The sequence below is a fragment of the Epinephelus moara genome, chromosome 7 (genome assembly GCF_006386435.1).
Source record: "Epinephelus moara isolate mb chromosome 7, YSFRI_EMoa_1.0, whole genome shotgun sequence".
NCBI lineage: Eukaryota > Metazoa > Chordata > Actinopteri > Perciformes > Serranidae > Epinephelus > Epinephelus moara.
Window position 1 is genome coordinate 9,697,332 of NC_065512.1, and position 25,756 is coordinate 9,723,087.

The 25,756-nt window shown below is 42.6% G+C and overlaps 2 protein-coding genes across 2 annotated transcripts in view; one reads left to right on the top strand and one right to left on the bottom strand.

Annotated features, from left to right (window-relative positions):
• abcb6b (ATP-binding cassette, sub-family B (MDR/TAP), member 6b) overlaps positions 1-5,153 on the top strand; it is a 48,350-nt gene extending 43,197 nt beyond the window's left edge. Inside the window, exon 19 of the mRNA XM_050048632.1 lies at positions 3,919-5,153. Coding sequence (XP_049904589.1) covers positions 3,919-4,033 — 115 coding nt within the window. The 3' untranslated portion in view covers positions 4,034-5,153. The remainder of the gene's footprint in view (positions 1-3,918) is intronic.
• Positions 5,154-7,531: 2,378 nt separating this feature from the next.
• Positions 7,532-25,505, bottom strand: si:ch211-67e16.11 (uncharacterized). Its single transcript, XM_050048637.1, has 8 exons — positions 24,049-25,505; positions 21,600-21,872; positions 16,687-16,941; positions 15,130-15,300; positions 14,599-14,730; positions 13,078-13,244; positions 10,940-11,194; positions 7,532-10,449 (listed from the first exon to the last, which is right to left on the bottom strand). The coding sequence occupies exons 1-8, from the start codon at positions 24,299-24,301 to the stop codon at positions 10,273-10,275; spliced, it is 1,683 nt and encodes a 560-aa protein (XP_049904594.1). The 5' UTR covers positions 24,302-25,505; the 3' UTR covers positions 7,532-10,272.
• Positions 25,506-25,756: the final 251 nt, after the last annotated feature.

Genomic DNA, 25,756 nt, shown 5'->3' on the forward strand with positions numbered 1-25,756 from the left:
AAAGGCAGCAAGTTCTTGGTAAAAAGACCTTTAATCCTCATCAGAATTCGCTAATATCCAAGATTTATGACAAATTAATGGCTCTTGATAGTCATTCGGTTGTCAAAACCAAAAATGCTTGGGAGCATGAGCTTGGGGCAAATTCAACAGATCAATGATGGAACAAAGCTGTCCATAATATATGTTCAACTACTCCTTGTGTCAGGCTGCGGCCTCTACAATTCAAGGTATTACGCAAGCCCCTTTTACACTGACAGATTTTCCGCGAATGTTGGGCCGTTTTGCCGGCAAGCTGCAAGCGTTTAGACACACAGAGCCGGATTGGCGAGTTGGTCCGAGGTGCCCAATTTTCCACCTCATAGGGTAGATATATTGACGGAACCCTTTTCGTTTAAACAGACCGAGGTGGCCTTCCGCCACGGGAGGGGCTGTTGAACACTTGTGGGAGGAGCTGTTGATGACGCCGCACGTGGGACCCACTGGCGGTGGATAAACAGGAAACAGCTGATAGCAGGAATTAGCAAGCAGCTAGTAGCAAGAGGGAAACNCTGACCAGCCGCGGCTTCCCTCCCACGTCACTGTTTACGTCACACGCTGAGCTACACGTTTTGTTACTTGCTCACGCCCCCATTGCCCCGAAAAAGGTGCATTCTGTATAAACAAAAGTAGGTAGGTGGCATTTTGCCGCACTCCCTGATTTTGTTTTTATACTGTCAATGCTGAAAGGAGTCCATTTCAGCAAACCTTGACTATCTGAAATATATCCTAATTTTGTGGACCAATATAACAGATGCCTCTTCTTGTAATCTGAGTCATATGATCATCTTCTGCCCCAGACTTCATAAATTCCGGAATTAATTTTTTTTTAGGAGTCCAGAGAAAAATGGATCCCTATATCACTATATATAGGGTATATTAGCCTTTACTTCCCCTTTGAGACATCGCATTTTACTCCTGTGGAAATCTCCTCTGATAAGTTAACTTGCAGAACAAGAACCCTGTCCCTGAACTAATCACTAAAATACAACTGGTTTTGTTGTTTGTTGTTCTGGAACAGTGGTCTGCAGGTTGGCAGGTGTCTCACCTAGGTGACAAAGTCAGCTCATATATTATGTCACTTTAGAAATGTTGATATGACACATATGAAACATACAAATATAACGTACTCGTGGTTTGCAGAATCGCACAATGCTAACACTGTCTTCTGGTGACTGGGCTGAGATAAGACGAGCTGTAGCGTCATTCTTCTCTTCCCCTTTCGCCTCTTCCTCCTCCACTTTAACTTCCACCTTCGTGTCTTGCCTTCAGATTGACCCCTTTAACTCTCTCTGCCCATGTGCCCTCCTTTCTGCTTGTTTCCTCAGCATCGACTTGTTCTTTCTTTTTCTCGGCATCCTCTATTTCTGACCCTCGCTGAGTTTCTCTCTCCTGCTCTCTTTCCGTCTGGCGGTCCAGACAGTAACACACTTGTGGTTTTACTAATTCATAGTAAAGTTGGTCAAAGTCTGCAGGAGGATTTTTATACAGCTCAACTTTGTTTTTAAAGCAGCTCTGGTGTCACAAGACATTATCAGTGACCCACCTTCTCCTCGCCTGCTCCTCTTTTTTCCTTTTGTTTCTATAATGGTCTTTTAACAGTTTATCACGGCACACATCATAACAGCTTATATTTCTATATTAAGTATGTGTACATGATTAATAGTTTGTTTGTAAAACATAAATAAACGGCCACATTAATAATGTTTATAGACAGTTTACAAACAAATTATTAACCTGAAACGAATACTTAATATAGTGTATAAAATGTTAAAATGTGTGTTTCATTTTTTGTTAATAGTAAAATTACTGTTTAAAAAAGTTTAATTAACTACTCATTTCCCATTTACTTATGGTTATTATGAAGTGTCTGAGTTGGCAATGAACAGCTTGCCAGCATGTACAGTATAGACAGACACTGGTGGAGGTGATGGCTGATGACTCTGAGGGTAATGGCTGATGAGGCATATGAGGCCGATGAATCCGTCAAGACTGGGTGGTGATGGGGAGGTCAAGGGCACGTAAAACAGCAGCAGGAAAGAACTATGGCAAAGAAAGAACCATATGTAAAATGAGGAGCAGTAAGATGATAGGCTGACCTACCCAGGTTATGACACCTCGAGACAGTGAGTGAGCGTACATGCTTTATTTTATAATTATGTTCAGTGAATGTGTATTATTGGTATTTTTTTAGGTTATTACAAAGATTATTTCAGGTCTCACCAGAACATTTTTGGAATTATGAGTTTTGTATTGTTGCTATATGTGTGTGTAGCCAAGGTGGAATTACATGTCTTACAAATTGTGTTTCTGAATGCAGATTTGTTTTGTGCAAACTCTATTCTAGGAGACAGGGTTGTCCTCTTACATTTTTTCTCCCCTTTCTTCTTTTTTATTTGTGTTAAAGAGATGATAGGAAAAGTCTAATGTTGGATATCCAAAGTTGGGTTCTTTACCACGTGCTATTTTATTCCCAACCTACGGAAGCATATTGCATTCACTTGACAAATAAAAAAAAATTTGTTTTATTGAGTATTTTTTTCTGTTTTTCGTGGTAATTTTTTTCTGTTTTTCTGAGTATTTTTTTCTGAGTTAAGAGAGCAATAGAACAACAGACGCTTTCATTCCTTTCTTGAGTAAGGTGCCTGCGTAAAGTCGACAAACTAATGATGACACCATCTATATGACTTAAAGACAGGAGTATCTCCCAGTGTCTCAAACCCAAAACAAAGTAAAACTGGATTAAACTAAACAAGCGGGTCATGTTTGCTTCCATTATATTGAGCTCTCAAGAAAGGAATGAAAGCATCTGTTGTTCTATTAACTCAGAAAAAAATACTCAGAAAAACAGAAAAAATTACTTAATAAAACAGATTTTTTTTATTTGTCAAGTGAATGCAATACGCTTCCGTACCAACCCAATCATCAGAAAAAAATATTGGCATTGTTTGTTTCTGCAAACCACGGATACATTACATGTGTACATTACTATGTAATGGATACGTATCAACCACACTGTGGTTAATGTGTGGTTAGGTTAAAGCACAAACACCACTTGGTTGTGGTTTGAAAAAAGATCATGTTTTGGCTTCAAATACCCAGTTTTGGTGGTGCATTCCCCGCCAGAACATGCAGCAACGTCCCTGTAAAAAATCAAACACTATTCGCAGCACTGTCTCGGCAGAAAACACAGGGATATGTTGGTAAAAATGTTCCTGCTTTTTGTGGCACTATCCCTGGTGGAAAATGAGTGACGGGTCACAAAAAAACACCTACATTTGGTGGCTAGAAACGCAGCAATGTGTTACTACAACACAACCAGTTTTGTTGTTTTCAAACAGTGGTCTGCAGCTCGGCAGGCATCTCATCTAGGTGTCACTCCATCTCTTAATGCCAAAGTCAGCTCATACACTACCTCACTTTATATATGTTATGATTTGTATGAAGCGTCGAAATTGAAAGCATCCATGGCTTGCAGAAAGGTACGATGCCATTATGTTATTCTGGCACCTGAGTTGTCTGTTTCTTAAATTTAATCCTAAATGATAAACACAAAACCTAAAGGTGGTTGCAGTTTTGTCAGCTGCATGATGACAGGTCAGTACTGGGTCGAGGTTTGAGCTCTCCTGAGTGACTCCTCTGACTTTCCTCTCAAGTGTTTTTATCCACATTCTGAATTTGAGCATTTGAAGATGAGAATATAAATACACGTCGACAGGGGAAACTGAAAATTACATGAATGCCTCTGCCAGGAAGCAGAATCAAAGCGACAGGAGGAGTTACTGACCCTTTTTTTGATGATGTAGTTTTGGTAATTTTGCTTTCTATCCTGTCTCATCCCATTTTCTCCTCTTTGTTCTTGTCATCGCCCGCTCTATTCAGACACGAGGAGCTGCTGGCCCAGGGAGGTCTGTACGCAGCCATGTGGATGAAACAGCAGAAAAGTCACGACACACAAACAGAAACACAGATCAACGATCAGACTCAAGACACCTGACGCTGACCCGAGTATGAACTTTTTTTTATTCAGTACTCACTACAGACTTTTTCATCATATCTGATATAGTTAAGATGATGTATCTGCACCTGTGGCTGAAGTAAAGTCTGGACAAGGTGAAATCACGCAGTTTATTAGAAAATCACAGACACTGTGAGCTGTTGTCATCATCATCATTCATACCATACAGTTATGGCAGTTTTTACTCTCACTGGGCCTCGTTCACTGATGTGTGCATGAAAATGTCATCACTTTGCACACAAAATAAGTGTGCATACAAAGTTACCTTCAGATTTATGACGTGTTCACCATCCAATTTTGTTTTTACCCCCATGAGCATGTTAGTGAATGGGGTGGGAATCACCAGAGGATCCATGATACGGTATTATCACGATACTTAAATCACGATACAATATTGTGATATGCTGAGTATTGCGATACAATATATTTCCCTGAAGGAAAACTCTGTCAACATCAGTTTTACCTCATGAGATAAAGTTTTCAGTCTTTGAGTGAGGTTTCCGGTTTCATGCAGCATTACCTGTCCTGTCCCGTGACCATATCCTGCATATGAATGCAGTTACACTTGTAGAAAATAATCTGCAGAAAACAGTTACGTCAGCCAGCTGACAACCGTAGTAGCAGCACCACACTGAACAATGGGAAGTTATTCCCTTAAAGTCAAGGTGAAAGCCCCTCAGCAGCAGGAGAATCTGGCGGCGGTCAGATGTTCTTCCTGTGAAGATTCCAGTCAAGCCATTAAAAGCAGAGGCGATTATGTTACCGAGATTGTTTTGGTGAAAACATCCGGGATGGGCTCAAAGTGCCGGTGTCAAAGGGTTACTGTTTAGAGTAAAACTATATCAGGAGCCTGAGGGCCACAAAGAGGAAGACAGATGGGGAGTGTGTTGTAGCAGAGCGTTGTCCTGTTTGGGAGAGGGATCCCTCCTCAGCTGCTCCTCCTGAGGTTTCAAACATTTTTTCTTTCTCTGTTAAAGAGTTTTTTTGACGGGATTTCTATCTTATCATCGTGAGGGTCCAAGGACAGAGGGTGTCGTATGCTGTGAAGCCCTCTGAGGCAAACTGGGCTATATAAATACATCTGAATTGGAAAAACAATAAAAATCCTCTGAAACAAAAACTGTGTCACAGCGTTTCTCTGTAAAATGATAATATGATACTTTTATGGCCAGACATGCACCTTATTACAAAAACGGGTTAGCAATTTAGTATTTTAGTTATTTTAGTAATAATTCTCATAAACACACAAGAATAAAGCTAGAAAGAGAAAAATACATAGCAGTCAGCCCCTCAGTAATTTCACAGTTACAAAATAGCTATAAGACATGTAGTGTTGCTCCAGGAATCCAACATGCATACTGAGAAACACTTAATCACTAAAACATATTATATGTTATAATAAACAGTTGGGCAAAATTGTGCCTATACCTCATTGATGTTGGGTTGTTTTTTTCTGTCACTTTTGGTGATTGTAAAATTGGTTCTCTATTTTACTCCGAGCAACATTTAGAAAGTCTTAAAAAGTTTAATCTAACTTGGGTTGGAGGAATCCACCGACTACATTTTCAAATGCCTGATGAGCTAAAATATTCCCTTCTGTAAATCCTGAATGCCCCAGATGTCATCAAATCCCTGCCACTCTGGGCCACATGTTTTGGGCATGTCCGTACCGAATAGCTTCTGTAACCATATTTTTGAATCCCTCTCACATGTCGACCCCAACCCTGTCACTGCCATCTTTGGTGTGACAGAATCAGAGGTGAACTTATCTGCTCATCAGAATAACACTATAACATTTGCATCTCTCTTGGCCCACCGTATCATCCTACTCAACTGGAAATCAACAAAGCCTCCCTTTATTTATCCAGTGGATCAGAAAGATGACAAGCACTCTTAGATTGGACAAAGTAAGATATTCACCACAAGGATCTCAGACAGTGTTTTATACAACCTGGTCTTCTTTTATAAGATACATAGGAAACATGTCCTTTGCTTGAGTTAAACCTTAATATCATGATACAGTGGTTCCCCTTCAGCATTGAGACATTAAAGGTTACAGTCTGACCATCTTGTAAACGCGCATTGTTCTGTATATTGGTTTGTCTGTTGGTATTAACATGTACAGTCTATTTACTAGTCTTTGCTAGAATGAGAAAACAGAAGACATAAACTTTGCTATTTTAATGTACATGTATATATATATATAGACAGTGGAAGGGAGGGGAGGAGGGAATGGGGAGGGAGGTGTCAACTGTAATTCTGCATCTTATCCTCTGAATGGAAAAATTAAAATAAAGTCTATTTAAACAAAACAAAAAAAAAACAAAAAATTTAGGAACCCTGGCTACATAATAACATACAAATGTAATGTATCTGTGATTTACATAAAACACATGATTCCAATATTTCCTCTGGCGATTTGGTTGACATATCGTAGTAGCTTACAGCTACAGCTCTGCTTTTCCCTGTTCCCCCAACTGACTCTTCGCTAAGTCCCGCCCCCTGGATGCAGACTGGCTAATCATAATGTAGCATCAGGCCACAGCTGTGCTCCATTGACTCTATTGCAGTCGTTTCAGATTTCCTTCATTTTCAGGCTGGTTTTGTGGATTTGGAGCTAAATGTTGTGCCTGGGGCACGTTGTGTATTAATGATACTCGTTACCTGGAGAGGTTGGAGAAAGATACACGTTTCCTCCCTGTTCCAAAACCAAAATCAAACCCTGAAAAGTGTAGGGTTAGCTAGCTAGCTACTGAAGATATAGCCTACTGAATGTATACACATGCTGCTTTTGCTTTTTAATGATTATAACAGTGAAACAAAGAGCGACCCTGCTGTACAGGAACCAGTGAAGGGAAGCAGGGAAACTTTGCTGATATTCAACCAGCTGTGTGGCATCGCATTGTGCACAGATGAACGCTGTTAAGCTTCCCTTAGAGCTCCCTGCCTGTCCGCCGGTAGAGGTTCGGGCACTGTTGGCACAGGGATGAAGCCAAACACGGTTCATCTGCACACACTGCGATGCCACACAGCTGGTTCAATATCAGCAAAGTTTCCCTTTATATTCATTGTCTTGTGTGGCGATCAGCAGTGATGTGGTGGTTCACTTTTACACTGTGATCTGTAGCCTATAGTTCGGCTTTAGCTTCTAACTATCTTTGTCTTTTTAACCTGTTGTTGCTGCTGAGTCAGTTTGACATCCTGGATATATCCTTCAAACACAGACTGTAGACCCCTCTGTCTGCTTCTCTCTGGAATCGCTGTTTCATTTTTCCAAAAATATGATAATATTTCTTCAGGGAGTGCAGTTAGTTACAGTGTGGGCTCCAAGCTTACTCCAACAGCTTGTTGGACCATCGCAAAGGGGCGGGGCTTAGCATGTTTCCCAAGAATCAGCAGCTGTGATGCTCATCAGGTGGGTGCTATAGAGTTTGAAGCCAGATAAATAAATCTCATGGACGTCACTGATTTCTAAAAGTACTTTATTGACTAGATTGTGATTTGCTGCATGCAACTAGAAACATTTCTGCTAAATTACATCTCATACTCTGTACAGATCATTACACAAACTGTGAATATGCACATGTCAACTTGTTGGACACAGTTCTGGTCCAAAATGTCCCACGCATTTGGAAGGGTGTTCTTCCAATCAACTCCCATCTCTTGAATAAACAAATCTCTAATGTAAAACAGATCAGTACAATAACAGACATCAGTACAAACACAGCAGGGAGGGGATGAGATGTACACTGGGCCGTGGTATACATGGTTACTGGGATCAAGAAAGGACAGGAGGTAATGTACAGACACACATCACAGAGTACCACCAAATGTAGAGGACCACATGTACGTTTTTAGTGTAGGGACGGGTTAATATTAGAACGTGTGCATGTTTCATGTGATGCCTGTCTGTGATTGAGCACGCACACATACATACACACACGCAAGTTGTGCCCTTATTAAAATGCCATAGCCAGTCTGTGTAGCAGTGAGGGCAGTCTCAGTGCTTCATATCTTAATCATGATCACTGCCAACCAGTTTCTGTCTCAGTGTCTCTCTCTTTCCCTCCTCCTCAGGTTAAGAAGCATAAAAGGTCCTCCATCTCGAAATCTGCAAAATAAATTTACTGACTACAGGCACCAGTCTGCTTAAATGTTTGTTACCTTTTTTTACAACCTGAATTTTATTTTGTAAGTTTGACCATCGTTCCTGTCGGACAATAGACAATAGAGACCACGGGGCAAACGTGAACAATGACAGCTATCAAAAATGTGGTTCAGTCAATCAAGTTATACTGAGGATTCATTTAAAACCTGTCACTCAGGTTATTCACAAATGTTGTTGAGTATCAGCTTTCCTCTCTAGAAAATCTGGTTGTTTGTTCAGTAGACCAAGGTTCATCTGCTTTCTCCTTGTGATTCTTACCTAATTTTACTGAGCATAACTACACCCACAGGGGCATTCAGCCTGTCTCATTCCCAGGTCGTCAGATACCAACGCTTTGTCATGCCCCTTGGGGTCCGATAGTGACGCACAGGGTTCCCTTTAGTGTAACTGTGTGACACACAGAGGAAACACTGCAGCACATGACACATTGCAACACATGATCAGTGTTGCGAACAACCTGGTTTCACTCCGAAGTCGTCAAAATCCGACACTTGGGCAGTGACTTGGGCATCCATCCTGTAACATCGGCATGATACGAAGGAGAGACGCGGCGGGACAAGAACTAAAGTTAAGGCGGCGAAAGTCCAAGTAGGGCGGGCAGGAGTGGTGATGGATGGGTCCAACAAACACCAACTTTCACCCTGGAGAGCGGCGCTTGTGTCCCGTAAGATTACAAAGCCAAACCCTGTTCTTTTTTCCTAAACCTTACCACGTGCGTTTATTGTTGAAGGAAGAAAAGGTTAATTTGTGGTGTTGTACTGATGTAGTGTGTTTATTTTGAAAGAGACTGTATGTAAACGTTAAATTTCCTGTGAAAACAGAAGTGTATCTTGAAAGAAGACAATGCATGTAACAGGCAGAACTTGACTCGTCGTCAACAACCAACGCACCCAGGGTACCTTGCACGTCATATCTGGACCATGACCAAACGTCAATATGTGACGAAGTCGGAGTGAGAATATGTTGTCTAAACCTCACTTGCCTGCTGTACCCAGGAACGTCTCGAACAATACAGGCAGAGGGCGGAGTCTATGTAGAAAAGTACACACTTCTAGTGAGTCATAAGTGGTGATTGAGAGGTCTAGACATTGTTTTTTGAAAATCCTGCAGTACACTGTTAACTGTGAGGTGCAGCTATAGAGACTAGGATTTTTGTCCAACTGTGAGAACTTCTTCTCGAAAAATCTGTAGTGTTTCCATTTAGGTTTTTCTTTTGTGCAAATATGTTTTGGAGTTTTGTCAGTTTTTATATCTTGTGATGACATTATTCCAGTATTCAACTTTTTCAAACACTGTCAAAACAAAGAGACATAAAGAGGAGGAAAAACTGATGGATGGAGAAAGGAGTCAGATGCCAAAAAAAAGAAACACAAGAAGAAATTTAAGAAAGACGAGAGGGAGGGAAATGGAGAAGGGGGAGAAAAATGAGATGGAGGCAAGAAGGACACAAAGTAGAGAAGCGGTTAGAGAACGAGATCAGGAAAGACAAGGAGCTGAGAGAAGGTGAAGCAAAGGACAGAATGAAGAGAGGAGGGAAAGAAGGAGGAAGATGTAACTGTTGTAGAGATAAAAATAGAGAAAGATGATTGGCTCTGAAATGTTTAAGTGCCCAGGAGATGTGGCATAGCACACACACACACACACGTACGCACACACACACACACACACAGACATGCACACACATACTGACCCAAGCGTAAGCTAGCACTGGTGTAAGAGAGTGGTTGTCCTCCCGCTGAACTCACAAACACACGTACGCTTCACATGGTGTTCAGGACACTCCTGTTGGGATGAGCTGTCATCGCCATGGTTACTGTCTGAGTTAGGACAGAACACACACATACACACACACACATACACATACACACACCAAGTCAACCAAGCACACTAAGTCCTAAGTTAATATACTGGCAGATATGCATGTGTGCAATGCAAATGCCCTGTGTCAGTCTGTCTGTGTGTGTGTGTGTGTGTGTGTGTGTGTGTGTCCATAATTAATTTGCTTCTCACTCAGCCTCTCACTCTCTCAGTCAGTCTCAGTGTCTCTGTCTCAGTTGGTCCTCCTGTGTTTCTGGTGCCAGAGCGCGGTCGGCAGGTTCTGGCAGCCCTGGTATTCTCGCCGCATCTCGCCATCCGTCAGAGGTGGCGTGGCATTGCAGGGGGCGCCGGCCAATGTCACATTTAAGAGGCCGGCCCATGGCTCCAGGAGGCGAGACATCCCAGGACCCTGATGATGACATCATAGGTGGGAGAGGTAATTAGAAGATTCAGTTTAAGTCAGAAACACTTTAGTCAAAGAAAACTTTTTTTCCATTTGCAGTATCATATTTGGCGGTATGGCTCTGTTCTGGGGCCTCTCTGCTTTTCCTATGCCTACACAGAAAGTCTAAGCTTAAGGTGGAAAGAGCACATCTCCCTGCCCTTCCACACGCCTGCATGGAAAGCCTAAGGCTAAGGACATTTGTGCTAAATTTGAGGAAACTCCCTTCAGGCTTTCTTGATATATCCATTTAAGTGAATGATACTGACACAAAGTCACAGTGACCCTGACCTTTAAACACCAAAATCTAATCAGTTAATTACTGAGTCTAAGTGAACATTTGTGCCGAATTTAAAAAAATTTCATCAGGTATCAGGATCACAACCCAACAACATACTGCCTTTGGCCACAGCTATTGTCAGCGCGGAGGAATAAGAATATAAATGTGATGAATTACCTTTCCCAGGTGGTCCAGCAGGCAGCTCGCAGGGCTGATGTAGGACCAGCTGCCAGGGTTCAATCTCTGTTGGTTGTGGGTCTGCCGTGTCTGGCTTTGGATCAGAACCACGTTGAGGTGTTTCTGAGACCCCCGCAGCCTCTTTGACAGAACGCCGCTGTAGCTCTGATCCACAAACAGCAAAACACGAGTTGCCCTGCAGCCGGCCAGGTCGGCCAGCAGCTCGTTGACTGAATATCGCTCCTTCAGATCAGCCTGGAAAGAAATTAAGTGGAGGAAGAGACTTGGTGTCAAAACATGAGGAATAACTTTTTTGGTCATCTCCTAATATACATATTCTGATATGTAACCATAAAATGGAAAATACATGTCTGTTTTCGACTATGTTATCACTTATTCCTGGAAGTGATTTTAGATGATGCCTGTTTGTTGTAATTGCTCAGGTAACCTGTATGTCTGGCTTCTATGCCGTGTTAATATCATATTATTTAGACCATTGTTACGAGCTGCTGAGTGGGAAACACTGTTCAATTAGCCAGCCTCCTAGATGTATCCCCAAATGTTCCAGGGTGCTATGTTCCCCAGATTTATATGGTACATAATGGGAACATGGCAAGGGGTCCTATGTTTTCAAGGTCCTCTGTTCTCGCAGTTCTACATAGGTGCTCTTCCAGTCCTATGTTCCCAAGGTCCATTCTCAATGTCCTATGCTCCCAAAGTCCTATGTTCATAAGGTTCTATGTTCCCCAGATCTATATGGTTCTTGGTGTAAACATGACCAAGGGTCCTATTTTCCCAATATCTTGTGTTTCCAGGGTCCTTTGTTTCCAAGGTCCATTCCCAATGTTCCCAATGTCTTATGCTCCCAGAATTCTATGTCCCCAGGGTCCTGTGCTCACAGGGTCCTAAGTTTCCCAAATGTATATGGTACATAATGGGAACATGACATGACCTAGATCCATTCCCATGGTCATATGTTCCCAAAGTCCTATTTTCCCAAGATCCTATGCTGCCAGGGTCCTATGCTCCTCAAACGTGTATGGCATATGATGGGAATAGGACCAAAGGTTCTCTATTCCCAAGGTCCTATGTTTCCCGCGTCTTATGTTCGAGGTCTGTTTCTATGGTCATATGTTCCCAAGGTCCTAAGGATCCTATGTTCTCCAGTTCTACACATGTGCTATCTCAGGGTCCCTATGTTCTATGTGGGAACCTAAAAAAGATGTTACCCATTTCTGAATTTACTTCATATGTCATAGGCTAGGTTAGGGGACGATAATCATGATTCTGAGTCATGTAACTGCACTCAGCCTTAACGTAGGTACTCTTTTTGTATGGAGAATGAATCCCAAATATATTTCAGCCCTAAATATAAAATAATAACAATTGATAAACCAATTAATTAACCAAATAAAATAATCTGTAAAAAATAAATACACATTTTATGATTAGCTAACATGTTTGTCGTATTATACACGCTAAATACCAGTTGTATGAACTTTATGATTCTCATCCTTCAGGTTTCACTTAAAAAATGTACTAACATCGGTATCACCAGATGTTGTGTGCTCTTAATTGTAATGTACTAACAAAAAAACAAAATTCAAATTCCTGTTTATCAGGGTGTGTTTACAGCCATAATCGCAGCCTGCTAGACCCAGTGTGACCATGTTGAACATTTCTCTGTAATAACTGCTTTCAACCAGATGAGCTCATATCCTCATTCTGAGAAACAATGACAGGAATACTGTTGTCTGGGTGGTCCGTGTGTGTGTGTGTGTGTGTGTGTGTGTGTGTGTGTGTATGTGTAGAGAAATCATCTTATCAGGCTGATAATGGCTCCCATGTGAGTCCGACACATCATTTTCCATTCAGTGTTGGGCATCTGCTTTAAAGACAAGTCTTTATCTGTGTGTTTGCTCGACACTGCTGCGTGATATCCCCTCACACACACACACACACACACACACACACACACACACACAAACAATTTTAACTGTCAGTATAGGGGAAAATACCAGTGTGCAACTTGAGTGGCAGCAACAATGTACTACTAAGAAATGTCCACCTCTTTCCATTAAATTATTTTCTTCTATTCATCTTTTTCACTGATCACCATGTGTGCGTGTGTCTCTTACAATGCCGTTGAGGTTGGCGTCCCACAGCAGCATAGTGCCGTCGTTGCGTGTTGGCGAGTTTAGGTAGATAACCAGTGTGTCAGCACAGTGCTGCTTCCTGCAGACGTACGACACATGGTTACGAATCACTGCTTTCTCCGTCGCCGAGTACACACCCTCTACGTCCTCTGTGGGGGGGAGGAAACAGGAAAGTGGAGTTAGAATGTTGTAGAGATGGTCGGTTGGTCTGTCCAATCTTTCATGGATCTTGGTTGTTTTGGAATCAAACAGAGGAAAACCTGCTCACAGCTAGCTTTTCTTTGTCTACTGCAAAATCAGTTTTATTTCTTATTTAGCTGGTCTTACTCCTAGAGTGTCAAAAGATGGCTCTTGGGCAGTGTGATACAAGGGGCACCTTTGGCGTCTGTATAACGTGGACCAGGTTTTCAACTAACTCCAATTTAAACCCATCCATGTCATTATTAGATATTCAGAGCAAAGAACGTAGTATAAAGAGTGCCAAAGTCTGCTTAGGGTGGGTGGAAGGGGGATGGATGGGTCCAACAAGCACAGGACTTTGACCCAGGAGACTGGTGCTAGTGTCCCATGAGAAACGAAGGGTGCTTTCAGATCTAGTGTTTGCTTGCTTTGGTTCCAATGAGGGACTAATTTTGTCACAAAGTTGTATAATTGCCTAGAGTTGGTTCGTGTTCTCACGACAGAATTTACAAGTTTGATTCAGTTCAATTTAACTCAAGTTCATTTACCCCCCTAAATGCGGTTTGTTTGGGCAGGTGTGAACACAGCAATCACACTCAGGTGAGCACCAAATAACCAGACCCAGACCTTCTTGAAGAGGTGGTCTCAGTCTGGTTACAAACGAATTCTGGTGCGGTTCGTTTGTGGTGAGAACGTGTTCCGACCTGGATGTGAACCAACTGCAGTCACATGACACATTGTTTGGGTTAAACATGAGCATGTTACAGTCCTGGAGGATTATTAATGTGCACCTCCTCCTGTACTGCCTTAATATGCACATTCAGCACATCCAATGCATCAAAACATTGTTTTCTAGTTGGAGCCGCGCCTCGTTTTCAAACTGTATGGTTTGACTAAAATGAACAATGACAGCAATATAGTCCACCATGAGCAGCGCTAAAATCAACCTGCGTAGTTGTCCCTCCATTGTGACATTAGAAAGTGTCACATTTATCTTGCAAGTGTACTCTTCTTCAACGTTTGCTTTACTTCCTGGATTTTTCCCACATGGAAATTCTGACCATTCAAGAGCAGCTTTCTCACACAAGGCATTTGATCTGGTTCTCTTGTAAATGCTGCCGTGAGAACACGAACCAACTCTAGGCAATTATACAACTTTGTAACAAAATTAGTCCCTGATCCGGACCGAAGCAAGACAACTCTAGGTCCTCTGTTTGTTGGTTCAGTTGTTTGGTCCAAATCAGGGGTGACAGTGACAGTGAAGTAATAGTCTCACAGGATTTTTTGAACAAAATGTTTTTGCCATAAGCAACACAGTCCTACCAGGAAGCTGTCCACTGCTGGCAAAGAAGGTCTTGATGTGATCTTTATGGAAGCCGTTGTTCTGCAGCATCCTGTAGAACCTCTGAAGATTCTGAACATGACGCTGGAATGTCATCTGCTGCTGCCAGCCACCTGCAGTGTACACACACACATTATCAAAGGGCACAGCAGTCCTGTCTGTATTAGCGGTTTGATTTTGATTTGCCACAACAGAGTGTCTTCTGCCAGAGAAACAGCAGCGCCAGAAAACCAGGCTCTGTGTCTGTCTAACATCAGCTTGAGGAGCCACACGCAGCTTGTTTTTGGGTGCTGAGTCACAATGTTCCCTGATATTTGATTAACACAGGTGGTGCAGAGACTTGTAAGCTGCTGTAACTGTGTTTAAGACTGATTGTGTTTTGTTCCATTAGGAAGATATTAAGGCTTACATTGAGATACTGGGGGCATATTTGACGAGATTGTCAGGTGTCTGTTGGGTGATTTCTGGTGAGAACAAGGCAAATATGAAAAAGCACACCCAAACTGTCGTACCTGAGATGAGCACAGCATGGTCACAGGTCTGGTAGAGCCGACAGGAGAGGTGAGTGGCCAGCGGCTGCTGGTGGCAGCGTCTGGTGTTTTTATTTAGCTCACAGCTTGAGACGGGCAAACTGGGAGAGCCCATCGGCAGCGGCTGAGGGCACCTCGCAAACTCCGCATGGTCTGTTGGAACAGAAAGCAATGATGTCAGACAGCAATATCTAAATAAAGCAGAGCTTCAGCACTAAAACATTCAATTTCCTGACATCAGGTCCAATCTTTCTTGGTATGTGCTCAGTGGACAGTGGGTTTAATTGGGCACAATCAAAAAGTAAGGTATACTTAATCTCCACATGTTTACAGCATGCCAGAGGTGGGTTTGTGGTTTTATTGTGAGGATTGTCTATGTTTGCCATAACAGTACGATAACATTTTCCCAGCAGTTTTTCTCACGAGGCCCAGGTTGCTGGCAGAGGCTGCAGGTGTGGGTGGTCTTGGCATGACATGAGAATAATTCTGAATTTCACTCCAAAAAGCCTCCTACCAGGAAAAGTGCAACAGAATGCCTATCAACCTATGAAGCTCAACAGTATAACAACCTTAATTTTAGCAAGACTATTTGACAACATATTAGAGTGTTTTCCTCAAATCTAAAACATAATATAAACTCAACTTGATTGCTTGAAATGGATATTCTGTTACCAGGAGGAGGATGTATAAAGGGTGGGTTCGGTATTTTCCAACCTGGGCTCTATTTTCCCATGTCTTTGTGTGTAAATGATTAATGGAAACAGCAAGTTTTGGCCCAGTATTGAGCCTGAGGGCTGCAGCTGGCAGCAAGAAACAAGCTGCAATGTAGCCACTTGGGAATTGTTCGTAACGTCAATTTACGTTCACCAAAAACACAAATTTTGCCATTGACAGGCTCAGATTGTTATTCTAAGTATTTGACCACTTATAGAAAGGACCCTACAGAGATCGACCTTTTTATTAAAGTTCCTTTTAGAGTAAGATCCTTTTTGTTTAACCAGAAATGGACCAGAAATTGCCATCACCAAACTCACCAGACTCCATTTAAATAAGCAGTAATTTTAGCGTGCATAGAGCCGGCATATTGTCACATCTAACTGGGTGAATTAAGGGTTCATTTCAACAAAAACAGAGCCGGTGATTGTTGGAAAAGTGGGAAGATGAACAAAGACTGTTTGGAAGACAGTTTGGTAAGGATGGCGATGGTGATTTCTGGTCTCTTTCTGGTTAAACAAAAAGGATTTTGTCATGTCAAATTTGGCACTGATATTCAGGATCCCCAGAGGATGAATCCTAATGACTTTGGTGATCTCGTAACTTTTCTTTAACACCACCAACAGGTCGACATTTCTGGTTGTAGGTGAAATATCTTCACAACTATTGCATGAATTGTGATCAAATTTGATACAGACAATAAATCAATTAATTAATAATGTTGGTAATCCCTAAAAGTTTCATCTAGCTCATCTGTCATTAGGTCAAAATTAATACTTTGGTTTATAACCAAATACCTGGTAAAGGGAATGATTTAAAACCTACCAACACATCTAAGTCTCTGCGTTCGGTTACTGTCTCCGACTCCGACCACTAGTGGAAGGAAGTGGACTTCACAGAGCCCTCCAACGGCCCGCTCCACCAGACGGCTCCCACTGCTGGAAGCAATGGTACTACCCCGCAGTGCCCCGCCTGCCAACCGACTGTGTCCATTACCCATGAGTCTCTCTGGCCCGGCTTGCCGACGCTTTAGCTGGTTCTGACAACGACCCTTCAAAGCCAGAGTCAAACACTCGTCACCTGAGGATACAGAAATTGGAAGACATGTTGATGAGAGCAGTGCAGCAAAGAGGAAGATCAATGGGGGGCAAACACTGTCCGCTTGGGCTCCCCATCTCAGCTGAAAAGGTAAAAATGTATTGTTGATATCAAACCAAATCAAATGTGTTACAGGCTCAACTGATTCTTGAGTCCCCCTCCTCCTTGTACTGTAAATCTATTCCAAGGGGCAAAGGGACACTCGAAACCGAGGGGTAGGGGTAAAAATAATACACAGCGTTGGGCCTAAGATGGTTTTTCTGTAATTGTGCACATGATAAATAAAGAATCTGTACTTGAACTTTTCTTCCTCCCTCTCTCTCTTTCTTTCAGTCCTCACCAAGTTAAATGAGGTCTATAAAAAGTTTCGCTCTAAAAGACTTTGGTCCAAAACCATCTACAGGACCCAACAGGGGGCACAGTGCTGTGTGTGTGTGTGTGTGTGTGTGTGTATGAATAATTGACAGGTGTATGTTCGTGTAACACAGGGCCAAATTCACCTCAACATCTGGCCCTAACCTCTCTCACAGCGGGAGGTCAACAACTTGCACTTTCAAACATGTCTCTTTTACAGGCCTTGTGAGGACTATCACAGAATACATGCACTTCCTGTCCCTTTCGACTATTTCTACATGAGTAAAGCACTTTGGAAATGTTACTTTAACTCTCACTTTTGGCCTTTTATCGACACTAAAGCTTTTGTTTACCATCACCAAAAGTGGAGCTTTTTAGAAAAGCTCATGGTTGATTGTCAACGCTTTTACAAATATGACCAAAATACTCTCACTTTGCCTTCAGTGTCACGGAACAACTGCCCTTGTTACTCCTCCTGAATGTCTCTGTAAAGCACCAGAGTATGATGTTGTGTATGATGGGCAGCTAATAGAGCTTGGTCTCACTCTGAAACCGTCGAAATCCGACACTTGGGCAGTGACTTGTGGTGTCAGAAACCAACGAAAAAAGCTGTCCTTTAACATTAGCATGATACACCGCCAGTTGCCGTTATAGTTTAATGGCGCCTGGTGGCGTCAGCAAGAAACGTGGCAGGACAAAGACGAAAGATAAGGCGGTGAAAGTCCAAGTGGGGTGGTAGATGGGTCCAACAAACACCAACTTTCACCCGATAGAGCGGTGCAGCATCCTGTAAGATTCTACAGTCAAACCCTGTTCTTTTTTCCTAAACCTAACCACATGTTTTGTTTCCTAAACCTAACCATGTGCTTTTGTTGCCTAAACCTAACCAAGTGCTTTTGTTGCCTAAACCCAACCATGTGCTTTTGTTGCCTAAACCCAACCATGTGTTTTTGTTGCCTAAACCCAACCAAGTGCTTTTGTTTCCTAAACCCAACCATGTGCTTTTGTTGCCTAAACCCAACCATGTGTTTTTGTTGCCTAAACCTAACCACGTGCTTTTGTTTCCTAAACCCAACCAGGTGCTTTTGTTGCCTAAACCTAACCACGTGCTTTTGTTGCCTAAACCCAATCATGTACGTTTGTTGCCTAAACCCCAACCACGTGCTTTTGTTGCCTAAACCCAACCATGTGCTTTTGTTGCCTAAACCCAACCAAGTGCTTTTGTTGCCTAAACCTAACCAAGTGCTTTTGTTGCCTAAACCCAACCAAGTGCTTTTGTTGCCTAAACCCAACCAAGTGCTTTTGTTGCCTAAACCCAACCAAGTGCTTTTGTTGCCTAAACCCAACCAAGTGCTTTTGTTGCCTAAACCCAACCAAGTGCTTTTGTTGCCTAAACCCAACCAAGTGCTTTTGTTGCCTAAACCCAACCAAGTGCTTTTGTTGCCTAAACCCAACCAAGTGCTTTTGTTGCCTAAACCCAACCAAGTGCTTTTGTTGCCTAAACCCAACCAAGTGCTTTTGTTGCCTAAACCCAACCAAGTGCTTTTGTTGCCTAAACCCAACCAAGTGCTTTTGTTGCCTAAACCCAACCAAGTGCTTTTGTTGCCTAAACCCAACCAAGTGCTTTTGTTGCCTAAACCCAACCAAGTGCTTTTGTTGCCTAAACCCAACCAAGTGCTTTTGTTGCCTAAACCCAACCAAGTGCTTTTGTTGCCTAAACCCAACCAAGTGCTTTTGTTGCCTAAACCCAACCAAGTGCTTTTGTTGCCTAAACCCAACCAAGTGCTTTTGTTGCCTAAACCCAACCAAGTGCTTTTGTTGCCTAAACCCAACCAAGTGCTTTTGTTGCCTAAACCCAACCAAGTGCTTTTGTTGCCTAAACCCAACCATGTGCTTTTGTTGCCTAAACCCAACCATGTGTTTTTGTTGCCTAAACCCAACCATGTGTTTTTGTTGCCTAAACCTAACCAAATGCTAGGGTAGCATTCACATCGTACCTGGACGTGGAAAGTCCATGACGAAAACGTCAATATCTGACGAGGTTGGAGTGAGAATGTGTTGGTGTTGTATGTTTTGAAAGCCCAGAGGAAGACCTGCAGTAGTTAAAACATGCTGGCTCTTTTCCTGATTTAGCCACGACAATAAAGGCTTTTTTAATCCTTCCTCATTTTTCTATATTTTTTAGGAGTGCCTGTATCGCCTGCTTGTCCATCCTGTTGTTTCCCATTCTCCACGAGCACCCGACATAAGATTTTAATCTACGTTTGTATAGGTGCAAAATTGCATTTCATTTGTAAAAAATGTTATCAACTAGTCCAAGTTTACAGTAAATCCTCAGTGGTGCACTGAGACAAAAGAAAAAAGAGTTACAGATGACACACTTAAAAAATAATTAAGTGTGGATAGACACATAAGACATTATTGGATATACTCCTGTAAGTGAGGCCATGACTTGATTCAGGCTTTCAGACCTGTATGCCTTACCTGAACCCTCACTCTGAACATGAAGGTAAGTTTTAGTAGAATAAACTGGAATCATCCTTCAATTTTAACTTGATATTGAAATATAATGCTGAAAGAAGTCCTAAAAACCATCCATAAACCTCAAGTTGGTTATCACAAATGCAATAACACACACACAAGCACACAGAGATATATCAGATGTTGCTGTGGGCATAAAGTGCTGAAGAGGTAGCTGCAGGTGGACCCCCACTGAGCAGGAAAGTGTCTTTAACAATGAGCTATAAATGGAGCTTTCAGAGGGTGAGACCACGCACATCCAACTTTAACTTTCTCTTCTGCTTCAGCTAAAGGCAAACTGCTATAAAAAGGCGTACATACACTAAATATGCACACACAGACAGCACACACATGCAGATACATGCACATTAGCTGCAGTACAAACTGTAATAGGGACTCAGCAAACACCTTATTTAAAGATTAACTGTTTTGGTTATAGAATATGAAGTCATACGTCAAACTTTTTGGACATGTTATTGTTCCTGCCACAGTGGTATTCGGACAAACTAATCATGATAAAAAGCTTAGATCCACGTGACTTGGCAGTTGAGAGCTGGATTACAGACCCCGCTGCAGTACCTCCACTTACATACCTGAACATTAACTATCTTGTTTTTGGACGGAGTGCATACCATAGGCTGTATGGTGCGTACACTTTGCTAATAGAGATAACAGAGCACGATCCTTGGAACATTCCAACCCCGTCTCACTTGGCGTGGCGTGACGTAACTTCACATTCTCTGTTCCCTCATGTGCTGGTACGAGGGATGGAAAGGAGTCCCTAGAAGGGAGTTTAAAGAGGCTGCTCTGAAGTTAGCATGCAGGAAAGCATCATGTAAACCAGTGATACTTAACTAGTGGCCTGTGGGGCATATCTGGACCACGACAGGATGCAGGGTAGCCCCCCCTCCCAGCCATTTTCTAATTCACAATGAAACTAAAATTATTCACAATGGAAGTTTTTTGTACTTTTTTGCCAGAGAAGGATCCCCTGGACCCCTGACAGAGGTCCGAGCTAAGCCCCAAAAGTCCTTGGATCCTAGAAACGTCACTGTGATCATCCGACCTGTGTGGGGCTTTTACAACTGGCCCCTGGCCTCCTGGCATTTTGCAAACGTGATCCTTGGGCAAAGCAACTTGAGGATCCCTGATGTAAACCATCCCTGAGGAGTTTTTCACCTTTGTGGCTTAAAGACTTTATAAACTCTCCTGATCCCCAGCCTTCTTTCCCCTCTGCTGGCAGCCAACCTGTACTCTGGGCTGTGAGCAACTAGCTTCCACTTCAACCTGCAATCTGGTCCACTAACCTTGGGTTCCCCACCACCTTCCTGTTCAGAGCTGCAAGGCTGCTATCTTTGCGTCATGAGTATTTTAGCCGTTTGCCTGCTTCCCAGTTGGCTAACCTCCAGCCTGCAATCCAGTTGGCTAGCCTCTGGCCCGCAAGCCTCCAGCTTGTACCCCAATTGGCTAGCTTCTAGTATGCTAGCTGCAGCAAACTGGCCTTCAGCATAGTGGCCAGCAGCATACTATCCTTCAGCCTGAACTTTGGCCCACTTACTTCAGCCTTCATCCCAGTCAGCTAGCCTCTGAAGGCCTGCATTGGAGTTAAAAACATTTACAATATTGTAAAGTGTAATGGACCTAGAACAGATCCCTGTGGCACCTCATTTGTGATTACTCACACTACTACTTTTGCTACTGTCCTCTGACTTCTTTCACCACCACTACAATAACAACACCACTACCATTAGTGTCTTCTGACTTACCCAGGTAAATGCCATCCAGGTGGGAGCATCTCTTCTTTGTAACATTCACATCCACATAGAAGAGGACCACTGGGTGTCCAAAGTTCTCCCCGGGGCTCGGATCCAGTACCAGCACGGCATCATGGGCCGTGGAGTCGGGGAAAGGCTGCTGGTGTCTGTGGGAACCATCCCCTCCATTCAGCACCTGGCTGACACTAAAACCTCCCCGTGGTTTGGAGCTCATGGAGCCACTTGAGGAGTCTGGTAGGATGGCCAGAACTTTGCCTGAGTTACCTAGAGGGTTTTGGAAGAATAGACTGTTACTAGGAAAATGAACTATACAAGACTATTGTGCATAAGTGTGTTATTGTAAACATAAAGTCATATAATATAGGAATACCTCAGATCACTTTAAAAGAATCAACAAGGAATCAAACTCTGTAAAGTCACCCAATCGTTACTGATCACCACAGACACTCTTAGACCCAATAGGTAGATTATATATTGTATTAATATTATACTGACACCATTTGAGGTATACCATTTCAAACAATGACTTCACTTTGACTTTAACTATATTGAGTAACACTGTAACAGTATAATATATGACAGAAATAATTCCTATTCAACATGGTCACAATAAACTCAAACTGAGTTAAACATTTGAGAATATTTGTTCAATGTTTGATTTGTTAATGTTCAATTAGTATTAATTTTAAATTACTTTATATATTTATATTATAATTTCAAAACGTATTTATTATTTAAAAATAATTAAATACAGACCTTTCCACAGCAGACATTTTGAGTTGTCATAGTAGAAAAAGCACAGGTGTTTATAATGACATCAACAATGGCTCTATTCTATTCAAGTCTCCCAGTGAGCCATGACAGTGTGACAGTGAGCCAGCATGCACAAAACTGAAGCAGCTAAACAGAGTTCAGGCATCAGACATACTTTGATGAGTTAAAATGTCTTTTGTGACAAAAGGTCAATTCTTTATCCAAATTTTGATTAGTTGCTACATGAACAAGCGATTTATTATGGAGATTTTACTCGCATTTTGTATTTGTTTTTGAACAATCACTGTTAGAATAAATGAATATAATGTTAGAATTTTAATAATGACACTAATCAAAACCAATCATATTTAAATAAATAGATCATTAGAATTAATATTAAGAGTACATTATGAAGTGGTCTGGCAAACTTGAACATTAAAGCTGGGGTAGGCAGTTTTCTTATGGCATCACTGGGCAAAGATCCCATAATAAACTTTGAGCATATTGTAATTCAAGTGGACTGAGAAGAAGCTAGACTTCTGCACCTCCTCTTGGCTCTGTGTTAAGGCTTTAGAAAATCTAGCCTTTGATGAGAGACTTTGGCCAATCACGCAGATGCGTGTGCACATCCATTGGTTAGAGGTCTGATTCAATGGCAGAAATTCCTTAAGAGAAAGTTGATATTCCAGCATTGGCAACAACTGCCTACACTGCAAAGCAACCCAAAAAAGGAAGACGGACTTATTAAAAAGAGTCTGAAAAAAAACAAACAAACAAAAACATGTTTCAGTATCAGTCAAGAGTTTCAGAGTTGAAGAAAAAATGTTGCTAATAGTTTAGCCTTCTACGAACCAAAACCAAAGGTTCACAGCCGCAGCTTCAAGTTCTAGTTTATGTAGCCAACAGTAGCAAGAGCCTTGAATCACAGTGTGTCATTAGCCTCGCTCCCCGCCACTATAGACCACCTTGCTGGTGAAGAGAGTGGGCAACAGCTCCCAGAGACTGACTTTTGGTCAGCGAACACAGTAACTCAAATCCAGCCAGCGCAAACCCCAGTTCCAGGGGACCAGACAGCCCCGACTCCCCGCCGGATCAGCAAACTTTCTGTTGCTGCCGTTACACAGGTTAGACCCGGGTTGCTCCTGGCCACCAGCCCGTTGTGACACCTTGCACTTGCAGGCTTGCACTGGCCGAATTCAAGCCACTGCAGCTGCTGACCAAAGGTATGTAGCAGTGTGGATGTCTAATTCACATCTCATCTGATAACAGAGAGAGAGAGCGCAGGAGCAAGAGGGGCTGAACAAGGTGCTATGTGCAACTCTCCAATGAAATAAGGTTAAATAAATCAGTGTGGGAATCAAGTGCCTTACGCCCGTGGTCATCTGGTGGTAGGGGCTTAGGGCAGAGAGGAGAGAGCTGCAGGAGGGTTACTTTCTTAAATTCCACCATTTTTGCTGTTGATAAGATTTCTGCCTACCTGATTTTTCCTTCTTAATAACTTTATTATTAGGCAGCTAATTTCATTGTATTTCCCACTTCAATATGGGCATTTAAACACATCTGAAAATAGTTTGACAGAAAACTTGAACATCTTTTTGCCTCACCAGCTGCTACAAACTTCACCAAACTTCACTCAGTAATAAACCAACAAACCAACCCAGTGATGTGTGGCCTTTGCCCTCCCTACCTGCAGCTGTGCGCGGCTCCGACACGTAGACAGCCACGGCGGACAGTGGCAGGTGAGCGAGCCTCCTGCACTCGGCCTCGGACAGCGAGGACATGCGGAGGCACCGGTCCAGCTGGTCCCACTGCAGCGACTGGAGGCCTGAGTGGACCCAGCGCTCCAGCCGGCCCGGGGCCACGCTGCCCGTTGGGGCCACTGCTGCGATGTGGAGGACGAAGATGGAGAGAGGAGCTGCAAGAAGCACCAGGAGCCTCATTGTCACACCTGGGTCCTTCTGGGTCTCTCCTCTTGAATTTTCCTTTTAAACTGGATTCTTCTTCTTCTTCTTCAGTCCTCCTTTTTTTATTCTGCTTTTGTTCTTTAGTCCTTATTCTTTTGATTTGTCCTTGTTTCCCTCTTTACCCTTCCTTTTCTTCTTGGTTCATCCTTTTTTGTCTGCTTTAAACCGCCTTGTCCTCTTTTTTCCTCCCTTTTTCCTCCTTAGTCCCCTTTTATTCCTCTGGATCCTATTTATTCCTTTACTTTTGACTCTTCGCTCCTGCGTTTCTGTGGCTTCTTTTGATGCTTTTGGTTGGCCCTTGGACTTTTCCTTCAGCAAACTGCAAAATCAGACAGTTTTAATTCTTTTCTTCCCTCGCTTTCAGGATCATTTATTAAAATCTCCAACCAAAAAGTGAAAATGAATTATTTTCCTTGATTTTTCTCAGCTGACAAACTGATATTCCTTCTCTAGTTATTTCCTTTTTCTTCCTTTTTTATCCAGACTTGAGAGAGTGAAGTTCTCGAAACGTCCTCCTCTTCTGTCTCTTAGTTTTCCGTTTTATTCCTCTTGTGTATTCCTCCTCTCGATTAGGAAAAATAGCAAAATCAGGAAACTTGTGGTTGAGCTTTTCTTCTGTCACTCAATCTTTATTTTCATCTCTTTATCTTCTTCTTTTATCTCTTTTTTTCTTTGCATCTGAGTGGATGCAACATCCCCTTTTGGCTGTTCCTACAATGAAACACTCTTTCCTCTTTCTACCGTCACTTTCTCCTCTTTATTCCTCTTTTCTCCAGGAGTCCAGAGGGGGCAATAAATGAAATAGTCCACAAAGGCGTCAATTAAGACTTTTTCATTGTTCTTGATAGACTTCTCTTCTTCTGATTTATCCAGCTGAGCCAGAACAGTTTCAGACTCTGAGGTTAAAGATCATCCAGGAATCAGAAAATGTCGTCCACATAACCTCACTTCTCAGAGGACAGATCCTGTTTTCTTCTTCTCCTCTCTCAGCTTGTCCTCCTGACGACTCTTTGCTCTCAGTGACACTTGAGACTGGATCCTCCTCAGCTCTCAGGACAGAAGTGCTGCGGCTCAGCCCGCTTAGTGCTCAGCTTCAGTCTGCTCACTCCCTCCTCGTCTCTTTATCTCTCCCTCCCTCTTTCTCTCTCTCTGTCTGCAGGCTCTGACATGCCAGAGGGAAAGAAGGAGGGATATGAAGAGACAGGAGTCCAGTAAGGAGGGAAGGATGAGTGGATAAGGATGGAGAGGAAAGGAGGGAAGGAAAGATGTGAGGAAATGAAGGAAGAAGGGAGAAGGGAAGACATTGGGGACCAAGGGGAGAGGCAAGAGTGGAGGAGAGGATGGATGACGAGAAGGAAGGAAAAGGAGGGAGTTGCGGGAGTGTTTTGGAAAGGAGGAAAAAGAGGAAAGGATGGAAGGAGGGAAAAGGAT

Bases quoted from the DNA above. Each gene is read 5' to 3' on its own strand.
- si:ch211-67e16.11 (XM_050048637.1), bottom strand. From the start codon at position 24,301: ATGAGGCTCCTGGTGCTTCTTGCAGCTCCTCTCTCCATCTTCGTCCTC. The intron at 15,301-16,686 runs GTAGGTTTTAAA...CTGTTCCAACAG, and splicing joins GCAGAGACTTAGATGTGTTG to ACCATGCGGAGTTTGCGAGG. The intron at 10,450-10,939 runs GTAATTCATCAC...TGTCATCATCAG, and splicing joins TGCTGGACCACCTGGGAAAG to GGTCCTGGGATGTCTCGCCT.